The following is a 24890-nucleotide window of genomic DNA, read 5'->3' on the forward strand; positions in this document are numbered from 1 at the left end:
TTATTTATAGCTAGCATGTAGCTATACTTTATTTACTTATAGCTAGCATGTAGCTATACTTTATTTACTTATAGCTAGCATGTAGCTATATTTTATTTATTTATAGCTAGCATGTAGCTATATTTTATTTATTTATAGCTAGCATGTAGCTACACTTTATTTACTTATAGCTAGCATGTAGCTACACTTTATTTATTTACAACTAACATGTAGCTATGTTTTGTTCTTAGCCAAAAGCCTCATGGTAAGCATAGAGGGCATACTTCGAAGCAATGTTATATGCTATAAGAAGACAGATATGGGCTGGCAGTAAGGAAATAAAAAAGCAATTGAGCTATCCAAAAAGAGAATGGCAACCTTGGAAGGTTGGTCAGATGCTGAACGATTATTTGCTGGAGAGGAATGTTCCGTGTAGGTCCAGATGGCTTCTGAGGTCCCTTCCAGCTCTGGAGTTCTAGGGTTCTAACCTCGCAAAGGTATGTTACTTAATTTGCTATAATACAATTTAGTTCTATAGAATGTCGTTGGCAGCAAACAGGCTGGTGTCTGGGTCTTGGCAGTCGCCGTAGTCATCGGGGGGTTTGACCTGTCCCCCCGCGTCTCCCTGAATCGGTTCCATCTATTTCATATACAAACTACATTAGCATAATCTTGTAAAACCATTTCTCCAAATCCCCTGCTACGACGATAGCCCGTTACTTTTCCACTCTACTTTCCATCACACCATTTAAAAATATTCAGAATAATTTCACAGTTCACATATGATCCCTGCTTTTCCCTTATCATCCATATATCAACATTTCCATAGCTTTAGAGAAGAAAACCCTATTTCGCTCTGTTACAGATTACTCTATGTAAGCAGTTTAATTTGACTCCGAGCAGTATTGCATTCAAAGAGACTTTTATCTGGGCTTCTGATTGGCTGATAAAGGTGCTGTTGAAGGGAAACAGAGTACTTAAGTCATAAGGTTCTGAGTCGTTGTGCGAACAATGAATGCAGACAGTACTGAACAACACAAGAATAAACTCGAAAGAACAAGGCATGATTGGGAATGCATCCACAAAAAATACTCCAGTCACTTAAAACCCTCTGAATGCAGCGATAGCCACATCCTGCTCTCTCGTTCGTTCAGAAATGATACACACAACATGCTTTCTAGTGCATTACGGGCCCCGCTTTCCAGCCCCCACTGTTTTCTCTTTTGCCGGACAAATTATCATCCGTCGTGTCCCCTAATTGACTATGCTGCTTGATGGCTCTGGATTAAAAGTCCTCCAGGAAAAACTCTGCAGAGTCTCAGGACAAGAATTCGACACCCTTTTGCCGGGAGTGGAAGTTTATAATTTACTACGCGACCCTTTAATTCTTTGGTTTATTGCAAACATTCCCATTTATCTTTGACCAAAGTTTAGATTTGCATGCCGAGTGACGGCTGGTTTTTATAATGTCCTTCACTTCCACTCTGGTATTTTCATCAATTTTTCAAGCACTCTTTAGACAGGAAACCTAACATAACTTTTCAGGTTCACAGACAGATTTGAGGCAGGCTCCTTAAGAATAAAGAGTGTTTAATTCTCCTATCAGCAGACGGCAAAAGATAAGCGGTCTGCTTGTTTTGGAGAACGGGCCTCGGCCTTCTCCATTACAGCCATTCATTTGGAGGGGGGCAATTTCTTGGCCTTCACTTACCTTTTTCAATTGTGCTTCCAACTTACTACATTCTTCTTTCTTTTGTTCGATGGCTATTTCCAGGGATTTTAATTTGGAATCCCGCTTCAGGCCTGCAGATGCCAAGGAAGAGGCATGTTCCTTGAGGTCAATTAAATTAGACTGAAACAGGAAAGAAACGGGAGTAAGAAAAGCATCCGTCAACAATGAAGCCCTTTTTCAAGGGAAACATTCTGACTTTCTGTACTGCCAGGAGCAGAGGCCATAAGCAATCCAAATGAGCCAGATTTGGAGACAGAAAGACTTGAGTTCAAATGCCACCTCTGTGTGAGCCGGGGCCATTCACTGAACTCCACAGCAGAGTGCCAGAGAGAAATACTCAGAAAGGACAAGGATATAAAAATAAAAAGTACCAATAAAAAAAATTCAATCAGCTGGTTTTGTTTTTCATCTAAAACGGTAGGTGAGCTGTCAAAGAATTGTGGGCTAGAGCAAAAAGGGAACTTAGAGATCATCAGGTTCAATCTCTCGTTTTACAGAGAAGTAAACTGAGGCTCAAAATGGGGTCACACATGTTGGAAGTGTATGAAGCGGAGTTTCAAGCTAAGGCTTCATAACTCCAAATGCAGCACCCTCTCCACGATACCACCATTCAGATGAAATCAGGGGTCTGGGGAAAAACAAAATTATTCACAATGTAAATCAGACAAAAGCACAACTACTGCTCCTATATGGAAAGAGACTCTATTTCTGTCTGAGTAACAGCAAATATGTAGACAGTTTGGAATATTGACTTAATTGTTCCATCTCTATACAAATACTTGGTGATGAGCATGTCAGCTGGCTGTCCTCCCTTCCCTACCTCTAGCCCCCATGAGATAATATTTGAGAAGAGCTCAGCACAGAGCCTCGTACATAATGGTTGATTAATTAATGTCCGCCCCATTCCCCACCCCCAGGAAATGAGCAGAGCTCACTCTGGACCAAAGGTATCAACTCTGAGAAATTGTTTGCACCAGACATTTGACACTCATCATTTATGGCTTTGAGTTTTGAAGAGAGAGGGAGAGAAATGGAGCCAAGGACAGAGACAGAGAGAGATAGAGTGACAGAGAGACACAGAGACAGAGAGAGATATAGATCATATAATACATACATATATATATATATATATCAATTACATCATATGTGTATATGTGTGTAATAGAATACAAGGCTTAAAGCTCTAGAAGACCTGAGAGACAAACTCCTTTGCCAATAAGGAGGAAGTAAAGTCTCAAAGAGAGGAAATGACTGGCCCAGCAGAGTTTCTGAATAGCTATGTTAGGACTTGAATTCAAGACCTCAAAGCCCAAGGTCACTCTGTTTTCACATTTCTTGTCTCACCTTCTAACTAAATTCTTGGGAAAAGCATCTGTCGTACCCTGACTTTTATGAGGTTCAGAGGAGATGATGGCACTCGTTAGTGTGAGGCTTCACCCAGAGAAGCTGTCTGGGTTCGTGTTTACTGATGGCAAAGGTAATCATGATGATGGTGGCAACAATGATGAAGGTAACCGTGTCAAAACTATCAATAATTTTTTGTAAATGTGTTTTCATTTAAATAATATAATCCACCAAATTAGTACAGCGCTATGACAATTTAGAGTATAAAATGAATTTTGCTTAAGTGGGGATTCCATTGTCATGATCTTCAATTATTCAAATTAAACAAATATTCAAGTCATACAAAATAGAGAAAAATAGATACACACATTTGGTGTGTATTCATAGATATGCATGCAAATATTTGATCTGGATCTGAGATTTCATTTGGCTAAGGGAATCCTAGTATGGAAACTCCCTCTACCAATACAAATTGATAGCTGTTCTGTAACTTAAAGTCACAGTGTTGCCTGGAACATTGAGAGGAAGAGGTCAGAAGCAAAATTCAAAATCAGGTCTTCCAGGCTTGGGGCCAGCTATCGAATTGTTAGGCCATGGCTGTCTGGCACATCTTGCCAATTTGAACAGAATTGTACAAAATATCTCCCTCTGAATGCCTCCAGCAGAAAACCAGAACTTGCCATTGGCTCACATTAAGTGGAGTCTTTGGAGTTCCCAGTCCCCTTGTACAAAGGCAAAAATACTAAACGCATCAAATGATGAGAGAGTATCGAGCCTGCCTCCGCAGACTGACCTCTTTCTCGGTGAGCTCAGCTTGCAAAGCATTGACTTTGTCCTTGAGGTCCTTGTTCTCTTTTCGGAAGGATTCGATTTCTTCTAGCCGTTCTCGATCATCACGTTCCCGCTGTTCTTTCAAGCGTTCAATGATTCTCTCCTGTGGTAGAAGAGAAACATAATGAGCAACCATTAAGGCTGGGGTCACACTGGAGCAAGAAGGTAGGGTCAACATCAAAATGACTTGGATGTGCCCCAGTGCCCAGAAAAGGAGATTTAAAAGAGGAACATTCATGGTCAAGAATATTGGATATGCAGGTCACCCATGGGACCAGGGTAGAACAACAACAATAATGGCAATGAAGACAATGTAGCAGTCATAACAATAATGATGATGATGATGATGATGATATATGAGGTATACAACATTTTAAGGCTTGTAAAGCTCTACAGTCAGGCAGACAATCCATAAACATTTGTTAAGTGCTTACTATGTTCTAAGCTGGGAATACAAATCCAAAAAAAGGTAGTCCCTCCCCTCAAGGAGTTTGCAATCTAATGAGGGAAGACCGTATTACTTCATTTGATCCTCACAACAACGTGGGGAGATGGATGCTGTTATTATCATCATTTTAAAGATGAGGACACTGAGGCAGATAGGCAGGGCCACACAACTAGGAACTGTGTGAAGTTTCATGTGAACTCAGTTCCTCCTGGGATGCTCAAGTGAAGACAAGACCTATCCTTTAACCTTTAAACATCTTTCATTCAAAAGTATTTGTGACAGGTCCCTTCCCACAGGATCAGAGGGGCATTGGTTAAAAGGTGGAGGGTCTCTGAGCTTGCATTCATTTCCTTAAATTCCTGTCACATACATACCAATATACAGGCATATTCTTGGATGTCAAATGATGGCCACAAGCCCTTAGGACAACAATGAAGTGTCACTGACCACAGAGGAAAGTCAGATCCTGTACACAGGTGTTGATTTAGGCTTCCCAAAGGAAACTCCCCTTTTCACATCAAGGACAATAATTTTCCATCCCTTACCTCTAAGAAAGAGAGGCAGCTGTGGCAAGGTTGGGTTCAAATCCTGTTTGGACCACACCCTGGCTGAATGACTCTGGACAAAGCATTTAGCCTCTCTGCCATCTGAGCAACTCTCTAGGATGCAGAAAAGGTGACAACCTGCACTGGCCCCATTTGATTATAAGCTCCTGGAGGGCAGCAGCTATCTTTTGCCTCTTTTTTATATTCAGCTTTTAGCAAAGTGTCTGGCATATATTAGGTGCTTAATCAATGTTTATTAATCGATTGATTGATTGGTATGGGGAGTTTCTTTATCAGGGAGTTCCCAATGCCAATGAAATCACAAATCTAGAACCATTCTCTATCGCCTTCAAGGAAATCACACACCTTCAATTTTGTTCCTGAATTCGTGGACCTTTAACGTGCCAGGCTTGCCAGCTTATACTAGTCCATCAGTAGATTTTTTGAAAGTACTGAGCAAACATGTATTTTAAACCAAGAAATGACCTAACTTTGTAAATTTCATTTTGCCATTCCTTAGAGACTTCGTCCAACAGGTCCACTTCATGATGGAGTTAACGATGGAGTTGTATCAACAGGCAGGAATTTGCCATGGTGAGCCCTAGGGAGGCCCTAACTCTTTGAGTTCCATAATGCCAAGTCTACTTATACAAGAACTCAAGTCACTGACATTTCAAGAAGTTCCTGAAATCTGGAGGAAGAAGATGCTAGACAATATTAGACTGAACTCACCTTGATTGTTAGCCAACTTTTGGATCACATGAAAACAAAGCCTTTTCCCAAATATACTTCCCAACCCCAAAATGTGTACCTGTCTTCCGATGTCTCTGTTAAACAGAATTAAACTCCTCAGACCTCACAGAATAAAAAGGTTAATGAATCCATATTATTTTTGAGCTCTGTACTTCACAACTGGCTCAGACCAAGAGAGGGTCAAGTACTTTTTATTTTATCTTATTTTTTTTAACCCTTAACTTCTGTGTATTGGCTCCTAGGTGGAAGAGTGGTAAGGGTGGGCAATGAGGGTCAAGTGACTGGCCCAGGGTCACCCAGCTGGGAAGTGTCTGAGGCCAGATTTGAACCTAGGACCTCCCATCTCTAGGCCCGACTCTCAATCCACTGAGCTATCCAACTGCCCCCTCAGGTACGTTTTAAAAAGACTTGAGATTTCATAGAATAAAGATTTACAGCTCGAAGGGACATTGCAAGTGCACTAGTCCAGTCCTTTTATTTCATTGAAAAGGCAATGGAGGCCACCAACAAAGTGTTTATGATCTAATCAAAATATTCACAGCAAAAAAAATGTCATCATTTGGTAGTTAGTTGGACTTGTAGGTAAGACCTATGTCTAAATAGAAAGATGATCCATTGAGTGTCACGCTCCATTGGCTCAAGCTCAGTAAGATTTATTAGTATTTGCACTCTTCAGATACGGTCTCCAAGAACCCAGGGTCATCCCCCGCCCACAGCACTATAAAGAGCAGGTCTTGGGTCAAATAAGTTGTTAGCTGGTGACTGTGCTCCCCGCCTCACCTCCTGGGAGGAGTTGGGCTCCAAAGAGGGATTGCAAGACTGAGGTGTTGGAAGGAAATGCTATAAGTTGGATTTCTATTTACTTATGATTAAAACTATTTATGAATTTAGCTTCACAAATGTTTAAGATACATATTGAGGCTTGGGCTTCACGGGCATTAAGGGAAACATCACAAGGGAAGAATGGAGTCCCACAATAGAGAGGGTAGATGTAGAGAGTGGCATCCTCACTCATTCATTGACTTTAGATTGAAACATTACAGTTTACTGATGTCTTGTTATATGGATCTGCTGAGGAGGAAGGGGAGGAATGTGAAGGAGAGGAAGAGGAAGAAGGAGGAGGAGGAGGAGGAGAAGGAAGAGGAGGAAGAGAAGGAGGAGGAAGAGGAAAAGGAAGAGGAAGAAAGAGAAAGAAGGAGAAAGAGAAGAAGGAGGAGAAGGAGAAGGAGAAAGTGGAGGAAGAGGAAAAGGAAGAGGAAGAAAGAGGAGAAGGAGAAAGAGAAGAAGGAGGAGAAGAAGAAGGAGAAGGAGAAAGAGGAGGAAGAGGAAAAGGAAGAGGAAGAAAGAGGAGAAGGAGAAAGAGAAGAAGGAGGGGAAGGAGGAGAAGGACAAGGAGAAGTAAGGAGGAGGAAGAAGAAGAAGGAGGAAGATAAAGTTTCTGCAAACTCTAAAGTATTGTGTCAGCTATCGTTTTTATTATTTTATGTAGAATTGAGAAAGTCTCAAAGACCCCTCATATGGAAGAGAAATGAGTCTTGTTCTGGTTGGCCCCAGAGGGCTGAAGGAGAAACAATGAGTGGAGGTTTGGCAGAGGTGGATATGAGTTTGACTTAAGAAAAATCAATGAGAAAACTGAAGCCGACTTGATTGAATGTCTCCAAAGAGAAGGTGGGTGGCCACCTGCCCCAGTGCCGGTGAGACCCGACACCCTCCTTGGGCCCTTCTCCCTCTGAGGCTCTGGGATCTCCTGCGAGTTTAAGGCATGATGGAGGGTGCGGTGATCATTACATTCCTGGTAACGCGGAACACGTCTAGCTTTCCGTCTCTGTTATTTTTAAAGCCAAGGTGCTCGGGCTCCATAAATACTAGGAGTGACCATGAAGTATGTTAGACTTTGGGCATTAAGTATTCACTGAGTTGTGGCTTCCGAAACCGTGACAGCACCATGTTAGCACGAGTACCAAGATTTATGCCTTCTGGCCATAAGAAAACATGGTTTGGTGGAAAAAGCCCTGCCTTCCGAGTCAGACAAGCAGGGTCTGGTTCTCGCCTCTTGGTCTGACTGCCTGGGTGACCTTAGATAAGTCCCTCTACCTCTTTGGAACTCAGTTTCCTCATCTGTAGAAGGGCAGGAGCTCTCTCTCCTGGATAGATCCCTTCCCACTCCAGTGTAGGGTCCTCAGGGTGCTGCTGCCCCTCTGCTGGTGCTTTTCCTTCTCCGTGGACTCGTTCACCTGAGGCTGATGTCACTGCCAAAAGGGCAGCCATAAAGTCGCCCGCTGGAGTACGAGGAGTTCTACGTGGGGTCTTGCCCTCAGGAGGGGCTCAATTAAGAGTTTGGTGAATTCAATAAGAAAATACGCAGATGTGAGTGTGGGTGGATGTGTGTGTGTACGTGTCAGTGTGTGAACCCCTCTTTGGGCAAATATACATATGTATTGGTAGATACACGTGTCTATGCATGCCTATGTGGGTGTACATACGTGTGTGTGTCTAATTAGGGGGGTGTGCAACATATGGACGTGTGTGTGGATATATACACATACATGGGGATGGCTGCAGATAGAGACACACAGAAAAATTCACATATATGCTTACATGGATCTATGTGTATACATGTGAGTGTGGATAGATGCGAATATTTCTGTATGCAAGCGTGTGTAGGGGTCTGTGTCTATCTGCAGGCACGCACACATATACACCCCCACACATACATATCTCACACACACATACATCTATGTTAGAAATGAAAATTAATCTGGAGGCTTATTACCAGATTTCTAATCTATTAATGAATTAATAATCCATTAATTTATTAAATTAATTAGGTTTTGTTAAGGATTAAATGAAATTATTAATAAAATAATAATTTATTTGTAAATCTACCTCAGCACACACACATACATATCCCCCTAGACACGCACACACACACGTGTATATACCTGGCAGGTTTTTCAGCTTTTAGGACTTTATTACTCAAACCAGATTCTTTTCAGAAGGCCAAGCCGGTGATATATTCCTGTGCTTTATTGGTGATTAAACAGCGTAAAATATTTCTCCGTCAATCATGAGGTGACTAATAGAACTGTCAGGTACACAAGGCTAGATGTCAAAAACATGTGTTAAAAGGCCCTAATATGCCATGTTCAACGTGATTAACAGCAAACTTGCAGAAATCTCAACAATGCGCTCTTGTTTTCAGCTTATTTGCATTGGCAAAGGCCCCTCTGCCCAAATCTGGCTCCTTGGGGGGCTAATCTCGGGGCACTTTATCTTGGGTGCGAGAGCCCTGGGCGGTTGGCTCCAGGGCCCCCCCTCAGCCCTTCTCAGCCCCTTATCAGATGGCGGCCACAGCAAACAGCCAGGGAGCCCGGCTTTTTCAATGCTGCTGCTTCACTGTTGGTGCTTATACTTCTGGGTTAGCCTAAGGAGGAAGAAGGGGAAAAGGAGGAGGAGGAAGAGAAGGAGGAGGGAGAAGAGGAAGAGGAGGAGGAAGAAGGGGAAAGAGGAAGAGGAGGAGGAGGGAGAAGAGGAAGAGGAGGAGGAAGAAAGGGAAAGGGAAGAGGAGGAGGAGGAAGGAGGAGGAGGAAGGGGAAAGAGGAAGAGGAGGAGGATGAAGAGGAAAGAGGAGGAGGAGGGAGGAAGAGGATAAACAGCTAACATACAACACTTCAAAGTTGACAAGGAACTTTACAGACATTCTCATTGATCCTCACGGCATCCCTGAGATAGGCATGGTTATGATCCATATTTGACATATGAGAACACCGAGGCTGAAAGACATGTGGTGACTTGCACAGCTGGATTTCATTATAAATGCCTGAGAGAGGATTTGAACTCAAATCTTCTTGATTCTGTGTCTAATACTGAGCCACCAAGCTGGTCCCAAACTAGTAAGAAACACTTACTTTGACATGCCAACATGGTCTGCACCAACTGCAAGGCTAGAGGAGCCAAGCGTACTAGACTGGTCTAGAAAACAAATCAACTTCTAGGCTTCTTTGAAAGAGGTCCAGAAAGAAGGAACAGTTGTGGCATAACTTGCTTTGAACAAACTAGTACAGTGCCTAGCACACAGTAGGTGCTTAATAAATGTTTCATTGATTGATTTTCTACTTCCACATTCACAGTAAATAAGTTCAAATATGCCAGACAAAGCTGACCTCAGAAACATTCGTCCTGATAAAGAGAAGACTTCCAGACTAAAAAATAGTTTTGAAGGACTTAAATGGGTGTCATTTCAGTTGAGCCAATTTAATCTTCTGGGGACCAAAGGGCAGAATCAAGCTATTAATCCATCAATCAATAGGAGTATTTAAGGACCTACTATGTGCCAGGCATTATACTAGATTCTGGGCACAGAAAGATATTAATGAAAGACTGCCCAGAAGGAGATGCAATGTGTGGAATTCGCTGAGCCAGAAATCCCAGCTTTTTGGAAGCAAGAGTGCCTTAACAATTCCAGTTGTCAAGGAGTGCAATGGTCTGCCTCCAGAGGAGGAAGCACAGTCAGCATCACTCATTTGGCAAGCAGAAGCTGGATGACCCCCTTATGGAGAACACTGGACAGAGACTTCCTGGTTAATTATGGGTCACCCTAGATGGTCTCTGAGGTCCCTTCCAGTTCTAAGACTTTTAATGATCGTGATTCATTTCTTTGCCCATACACTGCAGCTGAAAAAGGATGTCGTGTTCCACCTTTATCGTACAAGACAAACAATACCATATTTGTCATCTGTGAAGACAGAGATGAGAGAGAATGAAGGGAGCCATCAAGAGATCACACCGAGATCAAGAGAAGACCCACCACACGGGGTCCACAGACCTGACTGGCATGAGTGGGACAAGTGCCTTCCCGTCTCAGATGCCGTTGTCTCGTTGATAAAGCAAAAGAACCAGCCTCCATGTTCTCTTAGGTTCTTTCCAACTTTAAAGTGATTTTCCTAAGTGCAATATAAGCTCTTTGTGGACAGGACTTGTTCTGCTTTGCCTTTGTGTCCCCGGGGCCCAGGAAAGCACCTGGTACGCATGAGGTACTTCATCAATGCTCAATGACTGGCTGATGAGAGCTCCAGGATGGTGGACTTTTCCAGCCTCTGCTGTCTCTGCTCCTCATCTCCTTACACCAAACAAGTGAAGGTGGCTTTGCAAGGAGACCAGCTTAGAGGCCAGCCGGGGCTGATCCCTTTTGTACATTTTGCTTTTTAGGTTTTCTTAAATGTTTGACTTTGAACTTAGTCCCAATGTAGCAACCATAAATCTAGAATTATGAGCAAGCTGAGATCATAATGGAGGCTCCAAATAACAAATAAGCCAACTTCTAACGAGATGAGGAAATAATCATCATAACTAACATTTATACAGTGCTTGCTATGTGCGAGGTGCTGGAATAAGCACTTTAGAAATATTGCCTCATTTGATCCTCACATTCCTCTGAGGTAGATGCTATTATCTCCATTTTACAGATGAGGAGACTGAGGCCAACAGAAGTTAAGTGATTTGCCCATTCTAACATAGTTGGTATATGGCCAAGGCAGGATTCTAATTAAGATCTTGAAGAGGGGGCGGCTGGGTAGCTCATGGATGGAGAGCCAGGTCTAGAGATGGGAGGTCCTAGGTTCAAATCTGGCCTCAGACACTTCCCAGCTGTGTGACCCTGGGAAGTCAATTAACCCCCATTGCCCACCCTTACCACTCTTCTGCTTTGGAGCCAATACACAGTATTGACTCCAAGATGGAAGACAAGGGTTTTAAAAAAAAAGATCTTGAAGAAAAGGCATCTGTCCACCTTGCCACAAGCTCCCCAAGGGGAAAGGAACAAAGTGGGCTGCCATCAGTTCTGTAAGAGTCAAACCCAATGTAGCCTGTGGATACAAGGGAGCATCATCGCTCCCTAAGGAGCAATGATGCAGATATGAATCCAGAGAAACCTGAGGAGACAGTATATGGAGTGAGGTGGAGCGAGATAGAAAGATCCAGGAGCGTCATATGGACAATAACCCATACAAAAACCCAACTCAAAAGCAACTCGGATTAACTGCAATGATCCATCGGGGTTAAAGAAAACACATGAGATACCAGAAAATACATAGATGTGAATGGAGAAAAAGAAAAGGTCTACTCTGCTTTAGAGGCACAAAATACTTTCTATCCAAAAAAAAAAAAATTCTAGACACTTGGAAAAGGTGCTCTCTCTAAAGTCAGGGGTCCTGGGTTCAAATTCCAGCTCATCCTACCAATGGGACTTTGGGCAAATCATCCAAAACTCCTTGGGCCTCAGACTCCTCATTTGCAAAATGAGAGATTTAGACTGGCTGGGCTCCAAAGCCCCTTCTTGTTCTATATCTATGATGCTATGATTTTTATAACAATTCTTTGAAGTAGGCACTCTTATTATTGCCATTTTAGAGGTCATAAAACCAAAGCTCAGAGAGGCCTAGTGATTTTCCCAGGGTCACACAGCTAATAAGGTTCAGAGGCAGGATATGGCCCCAGGTCTTTAATATTCCCAGCCTAGAACGTTCTCTCCTTTCTCTCTCTCAAGATGAAACCCTTTGCCTTCATCTCAGTAGAGAGATAGAGCAAAAAGGTCCTGGATGCCATCTAAAGCAGTTGCCCACTGCTGGCTGGCTTGGCTTCACTGTTTTTCTTGAATGGAGAGAGCTGGTATTTGAGTAAATGACTCTGATGTTGAAAAAAAAAGGAGGCTGATCAAACATTTCAAAAACACTTAGGATCCCACTTAACTTAGTGTGCATGGAAACGTTCTGAGGCCCGTCCACACGTGTGCTTCGGGGGATTGTAAGAAAGGGCACAGTGAGGTGACCCCTGACTTCTGTCACACCGATTCAAAATTAAATGCCAAATGAGTAGAGAAGTAATGATTTAATCATATGTCTTGGAAAGCCCAAATTTAACATAAAATGACTTGACATCGATTTGAAATAAACCTGTCAACACAGAAAAACTATTTGCCTTGCCTTGGAAAGTCATTTTGATTATTTTACAAAGTCACAAGTTATATATAACACCCCACAGAGCTGGATTGCTTTAGAACATGCAGGAACTTTAGAACCTTTTCACCTTACAGATGAGGAAACTGAGGCCCAGAAAGAAGAAATACCTTATTCCAGGACACCTAGCTGACCAGTGGCATGGCTGAATCTAGAATACGGGTTCCTAGAGTCACAGTGCAGGGTTCCTTCCCCTACACTGTCATCTCTTGCCAATCGTTGCTCATCGGTTATGTTCAATACTGCCAAGGGTGACATGCTTTGGCTCTACGACCAGAAATTAGAACTAAAATTACTTCAAGCATATGGAGAGATCTTAATGTTCTCCTTGATCTCGATTTACCTTTCCAGCACATTTCTATATTCCACTATCTCTCCCCGACCCCACCACTTCCTATCTGCATCTTTGTACCGACTATCCCCTCTGGTAGCTGGTGACACAGTGGAGACAGCCAGGCCTGGAGTCAGGAAGATCTGAGTTCAAATTCAGCCTCACATACTTACTAGTTGTATGGCCCTGGACAAGTCCCTTAACCTTGTATGCCTCAGTTCTTCATCTATAAAATGAGCTGGAGAAGGAAATGGAAAACCACTCCAATATCTTTGCCAAGAGAACCCCAAGAGAGCCAGACACAACTGAAAAGAATAAATGCCTAGAATATACACCCTCCTCACCTCTGCCTCAGAAACTCTCTTCCTTGAAGACTTAATTCAAGCATCTCCTTCTACAGAAAGCCCTTTCGATCTCTTCTCCCACAACTTCCAAAGTCCTCCCTCCCAAACTATGGTGGATTCATTTTATATTTATGATACACATATATATTTTACATATTTATATTCCCAAGGGAAGATCTGTTTCCTTTTTTGTCATTGTATCTCCAAAGCCTGGCATGTGGCCTAAGACACAAGGGATGCTTAATGATGCTCATGATCAATTAATTCTAACAAACTATTTTGGATTAAAGGGGAACAAAGGCTTCTGATGAGAACAGCTGTTTGGTTTACTTTTAAAAGAAGGTGAGTCTCTGTTTCGAGTTAGGCCTGAAAAGGCATCTGTTAATGAAGTAGCTCTGAACTATAAGGTGACGAATCTCCCCTACCAGGAAGGAATCCTTTTCCTCCAGATCACAATGACACTCGGGACCTATCTGGTACCATTTTCTCTCTGGTGTTACCATTAAGAAAGGGCTTATCTTCCCTCTTGCAGACAAGAGCTGAATTTTATCCTTTTCTGCAGCAAGCCAAGCCCTCCATCAAGAGAATGAAGGCTCCTTGAGGGCAAGCATTATTTTGGTTCATTTTTGCCTTATTTAGTGAGTGGAACGAGGGATTGGTAATCTCACTGGCATCAATGGATAACTAGCCACAGAACAGAGTCTCTTAGTAAGGGGCCAGGGGACGGTCACCTTTTCGGACAAAGCCTCTTCTAGAGTCGCCAGAGCTGTGTCGGTGTTACTCGAATCCGTCTGCAGTGATTTCACCCGGTCCTTCAGGTTGCTCAGCTGTTTGTCCTTGTCTCTGACTTGTTCTTGCAAGTTTTCTATCTAGAAAGAGACAAAAAGCAGAGGGGTCAGACTCCTTTTGAAGATAAGAATGGGTTCTTTCTTAGAAATGGTCTCACTTCCAAGCTGACTATTAAAACATAAAGGGGAAACAGAGGAAAGAGACTGAGCCTGTGATTTTATTGGACTAGGGAACACTCAAATGGGCCAACTCCCTCTAATGGTGCAAGAAGATACTTCTGCAACCTATAGTCTTAGGGGGTTGCCTAGAACATGCTCAAAAGACACGGTCACACAGGGGTCAATGGCATTTTAGTAGATCATGGACACTTAGATGAAGTAAGAACAAGCACAAAAGCATATAACAAGAGAATTCGAAGGTGCTTACACTTGCTTCTTTTTCACATAATGTAATAATAACGACTTTTCTTTAGCATTTGCAGAAGCACTTTCTTTACAACAAGTCTTTAAGGGAGGTATGGCAAGCAATGTTATTCCCCACTGTACAGATCAGAAAACTGAGGCTCAGAGACACAAAATGATTGCCCAGGGTCCACAGTGAGCAAAAGTTAGAACTGAGGTTGGTTTGTTTTCCAGGTGTTCCTTCCACACCACACCACATTGGCATGACCTCTGAATCAATGAGTCTATTCTATGAGTTACTTGCTTATCCCAAGACCTTGGGCTTAATCTCTTTGAGCCTTAGTTGTTTTGTTTTGTTTTGTTTTATGAAAGAGGAATCATACTACTTGCCATGTCTCCCTTCAGAAGCTGTTGTGAAGACCAATGGTGGAGAACTTCAAAGGCCCTTGGGGGTCATCTAGCCCAGCTTCTTGAGAGGAGAAGTCGCTTGCCCAAGTTGGCAAGGGAGTGATTGACAGAACTGGATTGGAGCCCAGGTTTTCTTATTCTGAATCACTCACTCTTTCAAATAATAATAAATCATGCAAAAAACATTTGGGAATCATCAAGGTTCAGCTTTGGGGGGGAAGGGGGGAGGTGGATGCACATAGAGTCCAGCCCTGTAGTTTCATCAGTGCCAATGGATGCCAAAAAGGAACCGCCATGTTCCAAATCAAACTAGAAATTGTTCTTTCAATGAAGTATTACAGTTGCCCTCAGACAATTTTTGACAGTTTCCCATTCCTTGGGGAGTTCATTCCCTCTATGTTGAACTGGCTACTCAGGGGGCTCTGCCTCAGTTGGTGACTGACTGAGTCCAGAATCAGAGAGCTCACTTTATTTAGCAAGCCCCATGGAACATGCCTCACATTCCATTTAACTGTTCACCCAGGCACTTTGCCAGCCTTCCTGCCCACCCTCCAGTCTACTGACTGACCCTAATGTCCCCATCTCTTGCTCTAGGTTTAGAAACCCAATCAATATCACCATTGTTCCTGCCAATTATTGATTATCTCATCCTCCCTGGGACTCCCTTTCTTGGAGAGGATAGATGTTTTCCTTTTGCAATTGTTTCCCCAACACCTAATACAATGCCTGACACTTGGTGAGCAATTAACCGTTTTTCAATCAATCAGTCATTAATTCATTAATATGAACATGGCATTACTAGGAACAAAGAAATTGAAGCCGAACGTATCTAAATGGAATTCCCCAAAGTTACAGAGCTCAGTGGTGGCAGATTTCCTGGCCGCCATTATAGAATGATGATAAAATCTCACAGTAACAACAAAAGGATGTACAGCATCTGTCCTAACTAGGTCTAGATCCTGGTTACAATAAAATTTTCCTTCCAGGAACAGGACTCAACCCTTCTACCTAAAGACTCGCCCCTCTCCAATCCATCCCCCACAGTGCTGTAAGCTCCTCAAAGGTAGGAATTGTTTCCTTCTTTGTATTTGTATCCCTAGCACAATAATCTCCAGGGGCTCCCTAGTACTTCCAGGATCAAATATCAAATCCTCTGTTTGGCACTGAGAGCCCTTCCTGACCCGGCCCCTTCCATCTGACACCATCCTGCAATGTTCTCTGTGATCCTACGACACTGGCCTCCCCGCTGTGAGTCATACAAGTCTTTCTGAACATTTTCCCTGGCTTTGCCCCAGGCCTGAAATTCTCTCCTTCCTCCTGTCTGTCTCATAACTTTCCTGGTTTCCTTCAGGTCCCAGCTAAAACCCAACCTTGTGCAAGAAGCCCTTCCCAAACCCCCTTAATGCTAGTGCCTTCAGCCTGCTGATTCTCTCCAATTTATTGTCTTTATCCATGGCTGTTTGCATTTTGTGTCTCAGTAGACTGTGAGCTCCCTGAGTCAGGGCTGATCTATCTTCTGGTTTTTTATATGCTCAGGGCTTAATTACAATGCCTTGCGCACAGTAGGCACTAAATAAATGCTTGTGCACTAGACTGAACTTGCCTGAAACATAACAGATATTTAATAAACGCTTGACTGATTCAGATTCCTAAAACACGGATCTGACCCGGCCATTTCTGTCCTCAAAAAGGTTTCATGACTCCTTATTAACCCTCAAAGAAAAAGCAACTGCTCCCCTTAGCTTTAGAAAACACACACACATACACAACAAATAAGAACTCTTACTCTCGGTCTTAGAATCGATAGTCAGTATTGGTTCCAAGGCAGAGGAGTAGTAAAGGCTGGGCAGTTGGGCTCAAGTGACTTGCCAGAGTCACCTAGCTGAGAAGTGTCTGAGGCCACATTCGAACCCAGGACATCCTGAGTGCAGGCCTGGCTCTCAATCCTTTCCCTCCCCTGAGCTTCTGAGCAAACACCTTCGTCATTCTGCTCCTGCCAAGCTCATTAGGCTCACAGGATCAGGTTCTCCTTCCCCTGCTTTATTTTTCTGCCCTACTAGCCTGCTTGATTTTGCTCATACACAACAAGCCACCTCGATTCCTCCATCCTCACTTCAGTCTCCCTTCCGAGCCCAGCTCAGGGGCCATTCCCTGACGTCAGCCTCTCCTCATCCTCCCGGTTGTTATGGCTCGGCCTCTACCCCTTGGCCTTGACATTGTATCCACTTTGCATGGACCAGGGGATTTGCTTTGTACACCCCGTATCCTCTACTCCCCACCTCCATTGAATATAAATTCCTGAGGGCAGGGACATTGGGGTTTCTGTCTGACACAGCACCTGGCACATAGTAGGCACCAAAGAAATACTTTTTGAATTGAATCAAATTGCTGATCATTTCCCATTTGCTTTTTCCCTCTCACAAGTCCTTTCCTACATCTAACTCATTTTTCTTATATTATTTTAATAGCTTTTTCCATCTTTTCTGACAATGAAAAAGAATGGAAAAAAAGCCAATCACCATCTTCCATCCTCTTGATTATAGCATTCCCCATATTTGAATAGTATTCGCTATTCCATGTCCCCTTCTCTAAATGACTCCAATCCCATTCATCTTCTGTCTCTCCCAGATCTCACTTTCCTAAAGCCAACACTGGAAGAAAGCCTCCCCCCCCCCCCAAGTAAATGGGATTCCAGGCATTCTCCCAATAATACTGGCCAAAATCACATAAGAATGGCCAAATCACCAAGATGCAAGAGGCCTCAGTGGTTGATACTTGGAAGGGTCCTCAGAGGTTGATACCTGAAAAAAGATTCCATTTCCAAGAGGCCCAAATGACCACTCGGTCTTTGCTTGGCGATTCTAAGGAGGGAAAATCCACTTCCTCCCGAGCCGGCCCATTAAAGGCATAGCGGCCTCTGACACACATGATAGGATGGGAAGGAAATACACTGTCATGTGGGTCAGGTAGATGCCTTCAAGTCTGCTTCAGTACACACTGACGAAATAGAAAAGAGTTTGTGCCACAATCATGTTAAGGAAACTACAGGCAAAGTTGCCTGGGTTATCACCAGGAGACCACTAATGGGACAAACCTGAGATATAAATCAAATTTAACAAGTACTAAACACTACTCTTGGCAAACAACCCATATCCTGGAATCTAAGCAGCCACTTTCCTCCATTATCTCTAGCCTGAAATAAGCAGGAGGAATTGTAAATGATAAGTTTTACACATTAGTAGCAGTAGGGGTCCTCTCCTGGGCATAGTGTTGCATTCGCACTCGTGTTTTTTATTCTCCCTCTCTTTCCAATTATGTGCTTCTTATCTAAGGATAAAAAAAAACTCACTAGACAAACAATTTATTCCTATTAAGAGTTTTTAAATGTCTAGGGGAAAAGGCAGTTTAGCTTTGAGATAAGTTCATTCAAAATATCTTATTGTGCACTGAGCTTTCCCTGAAATCATTCCAAAGGGATTTTTTCCCAATTCATGGCGAATCAAAAACCATAGTTGCAAACATCTAGGATTGGTACTTTGGAGACCGCAGAAGACATCTAGTCCAGCCCATCTCTTGGACAACACTCCCCTAGATCACTTTCTCAATGACGGGTAATGTAATCTTCACTTATTCCAACGGGATGACATTTTCTTAATCGATCCATAAATCCTAACATGGGTTCTCCTTTGGATATCATAACTGTTCAGTGTCCTTCTTGTTAAATTTCATTTTTATTAGATTCATTCATCTAGTCAAGCCTTTCGAGATGATTTTGGGTGCTCCTATTATCATTTAGCTCTCCTTTCTGTTGTTTGAAAATTTTTTGTGTACTATCGATACCTTTTTTTCAAGTCACTAATAAAAATGTTAAACAGAACAGAATCAAATACAGAAAGCCTGAGGCACTCCACCAAGACCTCCTTTCAAACCCAAGGCTAATTCTATTCAAAGAATCACAAATCACAGAATTTGGGAGTTGGAAGGGATCTCAGCAGCCATCTTGTCCAATTTATCTATAAAAGAAAAGTTTACTATCAATATGCTCTGGCCATGGTTATCTAGCCTCTGTTGGGTCTCTAAGAAGGGAGAACTCAGTGCCTCAAGTGGCAACTATACTTTGGAATGGCTCTGATTGAGGGGAAATTTTTATGATTTTCTGCCCAAACAAGTCTCTTTATAATTTCTACCTATGGCTCTTGGATCTTCCCTCTAGAGTCAAATAGAGCAAGGTTAATCCCTTCTCCAATGCCTGAAGAGAGCTGCCATGTTCTCTCCTAGCCTTCTCTAATTCATTCTAAGCATCTCCAGTTTCTTCCATCAATCCCTATATGACATGGACTCTGGGCCCTTGAACCATCTTGATTGCCCTCCTCTGGACACTCTACATCCTATCAATGTCTTGATGAAGAGTACTCAAAACACCGTACTCCAGATGATTCTGATGAGGGCAGAGTACAATAAATCATTGCCTGATTGTTTCTTGAAGCCCTGCCTCTCTTAATGTACTTCAAGTCACACTAGCTTTTTTTGGCAGTCACATCTGGTAACTGATTTGTATTGAGCTTGAAGTCCACTAAAGCCTCCAGATCTTCAGAATTGTTGCTTCCCTCACCCTAGCCTTGTGAAGGTCAATGATTACCAAAGGAAGAGAATAATAATCTGCTATACCTGGTATAGAAAGGTCATGGTCTTGACCTACCCTTGTAGGGAAAAAAATCCTTTGATTGTTTTTCTAACAGGGGAAGAGGATTGACATTCGCTTGTTTGGTGACTCTTGGTCAAAATGATTTGCAAGGTTCAGAATTTTGTCAGTACTAATGGCAGGATTTCTGGGGACTTCAGTAACAATCTTACCTGCAGCCAAAGAGAAGAGAAGCTATTTTTCCCCTGTAGTTACTAATCGAGAACATAAATCAAATTCAGAAAAAATTGAAAAAAGCAACTGAAATGTTAGATTTATCTTTTAGAACAACAATACAAAAAGTCATTTAATTCATGTGATTTAGAAAACCAGAAAAGATCTCTCAAGCTGGAAGGGTCACCAAAGTCATCTTCTCTAACTTCATCACTGGACAGAAGAGGTCTAGTGAAGGGTATAGGCTTAAAGATCCCAAACCAGTAGAACTTCCAAGGCCATCTAGTTCAACCCTTTCATTTGACATATGAGAAAAATGAGGCCAGAAAAAGCAAAATGATTTCAGATGCAGAAAGAAGATAGTGATCTGTACTTCACTGCCTGCTCAAATGGGAAGTTCAATAAACCTACGTAAGTAGACTTTGTCTCCATATTATAACCCAAAGCAAGGAATAAGATGAGAAAGATGGATGAGAAGAAAGAAAGGGACTGGGGGTAGGGGGTGGGAGAAAGGAACATGGTGATATAAATATGGCAGGTTTGAAAATCTATTAAATGTTTGAAATGATTTTTAAGGGAGAAACATGGAGAGAAAGCATGTAAATAATGTCAAAAAAGGCATGATACAATGGAAAAGATGTTGACTTTTGGAGTGAGGAGACAAAGGTTGACACTGGCTATGCACTGTGCCTCAGGAAGATCAGGAACAAAAAGAGGGGACAAGATGCCTTCTGAGGTTGCTTCTGCTCTAAGTCTAGTAGCCTTGGGACCAGCAACCATGTTCTATATTTCTATTTATCTTCCAGAGCCCTAAAAAAGTGCTTTGCACATTATGAATTTGTATTTATTGGAAGAAAGTCTGTAGAACAGAAACAATTAAATACATAAGATTGGAAGATTAAAAAACAAAAGACACTCAAGGTATTTGAGGAAAGTATTAGGTAGAGGACCCCCTTTTGTTTGCCGGGGCAATAGCCTTCAAAATGTCTTTATCCAATTTTGTAATCTACTCCCTTACCTTTCAAAAGTAGATTTCACACCCTTCCCAGGCCTAGACAGGCTCAGATCTCCAGAGGATTCTGCTAAGAAGACAATGATTATGTCTCTGGGCCGGCTGTGGCAGCAGGGTGCAGAGCAGATCACCTCCAAAGAGGACTTACAAAATCGAACCTCTCTTTGGCTTTGGTCTCCAGATGAGAACAGGGAGATGGAAGCAATCAATGTCACTTCCTGTCCTCAGTTTCCTTCCATCTGGCCTTTATATGCATCTGGCCACAATCGACCTGTCCTTCTAAGCTTCCTCATATCCATTCCATTTTCTTAAATTATTCACAAATGGACATACACACTAATTAGAAATGAAGAGGTGTGTTATACCAATCAAATTATCAAAGGATTATTTTGAAGCGCTAGAAAAAAGGATAACAAAATTCATTTGGAAGAATGAAAGGTCAAAAATATCAAAGCAAAATGAAAAACAAAATGTTAAGGAAGGCATCCTAGTAGTTCCAGATTTATTTCAAACACTCACAAATTGGTAATCATGAAACCAATCTGGTACTGGCTAAGAAACAGAGTAGTAAGTCTGTGGAAAAGATTCAGTACCCAATATATAGTAGCAAATGATCAGAGTAATCTAGTATTCAATAAACCCAAGTTTTTGACGTAAGAAATCACCATCTGACAAAAATTACTGAGAAAACTGGAAAACAGTTTGGTAAATACTAAGATACAGCAAAATGGATAAATGATTTAAACATAAAGGATACTATCATAAACAAATAAGAGGGACATGGGAAAATGTACCTGTCAGATCTGTGGATGGGGGCAGACTTTATAACCAAGCAAGAGATAGAGAAGATGACAGGAAGTAAAATGGAAAATTTTGATTACATGAAATTAAGATGGTTTTGCACAAACAAAACCAATGCAGCCAAAGTTACCAGGAAAACAAGAATGGGGATGGCGAGCAGGGAGTGGAGCAAATTTCTCTGATAAAGGCTTCATTTCTCAAACATATAGTGAACTGAGTCAAATTTATAGAATAAAAGCCATTCTCCAATTGATAAATGGTTAGAGGATATGAATAGGCAGTTTTCAGAAAAAGAAACCAAAATTATCATTAATCACTTGAAAACATGTTCTAAATCACTACCAACTAGAGAAATTCAAATCAAAACAATTCTGAGATGCTTCCTCACATATATCAGACTAGCTAATATGACAGAAAAGAAGAATGACAAGTGCTGGAAATGAGGAAAAATAGGGACCCTAATGCACTATTGATGGAATTGTGAATTAGTCCAAACATTCTCAAGAATAATTTGGAATTACTCTTAAAGGATAATAAAACTGTGTGTATCCTTTGATCCAAGAATGCCACTATTGAGGTCTGTATCCCAAAGAGATCAAAGAAAAGGGGGAAGGGTCTATATGAACAGAAATATTTGAAGCAGTTCTTATTGTGGTAGCAAAAAAAAAATAGAATTAAGAGGATTTCCATTAACTAGGGAAAGGCTGAACAAGCTATGGTTTATGATAGTGATGGAATACATTTGTGCTGTAAGAAATAATGAGTGGGATGGTTTCAGAAAAACCTGGGAAGGCTCATATGAACTCATATGAAGTGAGCAGAATCAGAAGAACATTGAACAAAGAAACAGCAATATTGCAGGTAAGATCAAATGTGAAAGACTTAGCCACTGATCAGTACAATGATCCAAGACAGTTCTAAAAGACCCATGATGAAAAATGCTCTCCAACTTCAGAGAGAGAATGCTCTTAGTGCAGAACAAAGCATATTTTTCTTTTTTTTTTCTTTTTTAAAACTCTCACCTTCCATCTTGGAGTCAATACTGTGTATTGGCTCCAAGGCAAAAGAGCGGTCAGGGTAGGCAATGGGGGTCAAGTGACTTGCCCAGGGTCACACAGTTAGGAAGTGTCTGAGGCCAGCATATTTTTCTTACTTTCTTTATGTGTCTTAGTTTATGTGGGTGATGTGTGTTTTTTTTCACAACATGGCTAATATGGACATGGGTTTTATAGGACATCACATGTATAATCAATATTCACCAATCTAATCATATTGCTCACCTTCTCAAGGGGTGGAGGAAGAACGAGAGAAAAAGAGAGAATTTGGAAATTAATTTTTAAATGAATGTTTTTAAAAATGACATGTAATTAGGAAATGTTTATTGAAGAAATAAAATAAATGGAAATTTTTAAAAAATGAAGAGGTATTAATCTCCTCAAAGGAAGGAGGGAAGGCATTAGACCTTAGCTCGGCACATTGGGAGAAAGAATAATCCGTTGATACTGGTCCAGAAAGGACAGCATGAAACTATACCAATGGCAAGAGAGTATTAATCAATACTTCATTTCTTCAGGACTTGAGATAGGTGGGAAGAGCAAAAGCCTCGAAACTCATGCCAAGGGAGTGACACTGACTCGGTCTCCTGTTTCCAGTATTGCTGGCCATTTTTACGGAAGGGAGAGGATTCTGGCGCCTCGTGGAGAAGGAGGAGGACATGCCTTGCCCGACCTCTCTTCCCCGTTAGGAGCTCCCAGGCTTCCGCGTCATGCCGAAGGCCAGCCTGGCCATGAAAGGGAGGAACGCGCTTTCAGAAACGCCGGGATCGGATAGTCCAGCATCCAAAGCTAGCCTGGTAGAAAAGAACCAAGATGAGGAGACTGAGATCCAGAGATAGAGGACTTGCCTAAGGCTACACAGGCTGGAAGCGACTGATCCAGGCTCCAGAGGATGTCCTAGGAGGGCATCTCCCCAAGCCTGCCGGAGAAAGCGGGGGGACCAAAACCCAAGTGTATGACAGGGAGTGTGAGCTGGGTTTGTAGACCCGGATGCTCAGACAGAAAATGGGAGTGAAGAAAGCATTGTAGACGCCGACCGAAGGAAAGACCAGGCTCTACATTGGGCACATTAGGATGCGTCTCAGCTGCTGCTATTACTGCTTATTCTTCTAAAGGAGTGAGTCAGGCCATCAGTGAACCCGCCAGGTAAGAGAGAAAGATGTGATCCGGGAGATTTAGGGAAACCAGAAAGGAAAAGAGGAAAACGGCCAGCGTTCATTTTAATACGGCGATGGGTAAAATGGCGAGAACTGCGTGAGGGACGAGAGTTCTGGAACAAGGACGAGAGCTTTTAAAGGGTTGTCCTTTGAAGGTAAGAGCCGTCTCTTGAGCCCGACTGGCTACAGGGAAGACTTCAAAGAGAAGCCAACAGATCAGATGCTAACCGTCTGAGGACCGGCTGTTTACCAAAGCTGGATCTCTCTATTTTCCTGCCCTTCGGGGAACTGTTTTTATTGGCCCCCAAATCTCTTTCTACATGAGGTCTGTCCAGTTTGACAAATCAGCTCGCCAGTCTGTGACAGCCCTTGTTATTTGGATAAGCCATTTCAGAATGCTTCAAAATTTTTCTGTCATTGGCCATCAAGAAAAACTCCAGATTTGTTATTTCCTCCAATCATGTTCTTATTAGCCTTTGGGACTCCTGTTACTGCTTTCCTTTAGTATCTGGAGCCTGAAGAATGAGAGATGTGGATGATAGAGACCTGGTAATCATGCTCGTGTATCTTAATTTCATTAGAGTATTCCATTACATTAATGCACCAAACTTTCCTTAGCAGTTCCCTGTCATTAGCTATTTCGTCTGTTTCCAGGTGGCGTCTCCCTCTCTCCTTCAAGCACAACTAATTCTGCTATAAATAGCTTTGAAAAGACGATTATTGCTTGACTTTCCTCCCCAACCGAACTGCATGGAACCCAAAGGTAGGATTATTTGGGTAACATTTGCAGTCCGTTGCCCAATCGCTCTCCAGCATCCCACCAAATCGGAATTCCTTCAGCGAGGAAGGATGTTCCTCCACAATCAGCCAGCGGTGCATTTCACTTCATTATTTTTGTCAATTTGATGGGAGTTAAAAGGCCCCACAGAGCTATTAGTTGTATTGCTTTGCTGGTCAGTGAATATGACCATTCTTTCAAGTAACTTTGCCATTGGAATTCCTTCATTCATAAATTTGTCTTTTTTTTTAACCTTCTTCCTTAAAAAGGTTTTTTTTTTAATATTTAAATTTTAAATATTTGATTTTAAATTT

The 24890-nt window shown here is 42.1% G+C and overlaps 1 protein-coding gene across 1 annotated transcript in view; it reads right to left on the bottom strand.

Moving 5' to 3' along the window:
• The window catches only part of ERC2 (ELKS/RAB6-interacting/CAST family member 2), a 743930-nt gene that overhangs the window by 367279 nt on the left and 351761 nt on the right, over positions 1 to 24890 (bottom strand). The window contains exons 13-15 of the mRNA XM_044675466.1: positions 14052 to 14189; positions 3849 to 3989; positions 1691 to 1831 (exon numbers count right to left, since the gene is read on the bottom strand). Coding sequence (XP_044531401.1) covers positions 1691 to 1831; positions 3849 to 3989; positions 14052 to 14189 — 420 coding nt within the window. The remainder of the gene's footprint in view (positions 1 to 1690; positions 1832 to 3848; positions 3990 to 14051; positions 14190 to 24890) is intronic.

The sequence above is a fragment of the Gracilinanus agilis genome, chromosome 1, assembly GCF_016433145.1.
Source record: "Gracilinanus agilis isolate LMUSP501 chromosome 1, AgileGrace, whole genome shotgun sequence".
NCBI lineage: Eukaryota > Metazoa > Chordata > Mammalia > Didelphimorphia > Didelphidae > Gracilinanus > Gracilinanus agilis.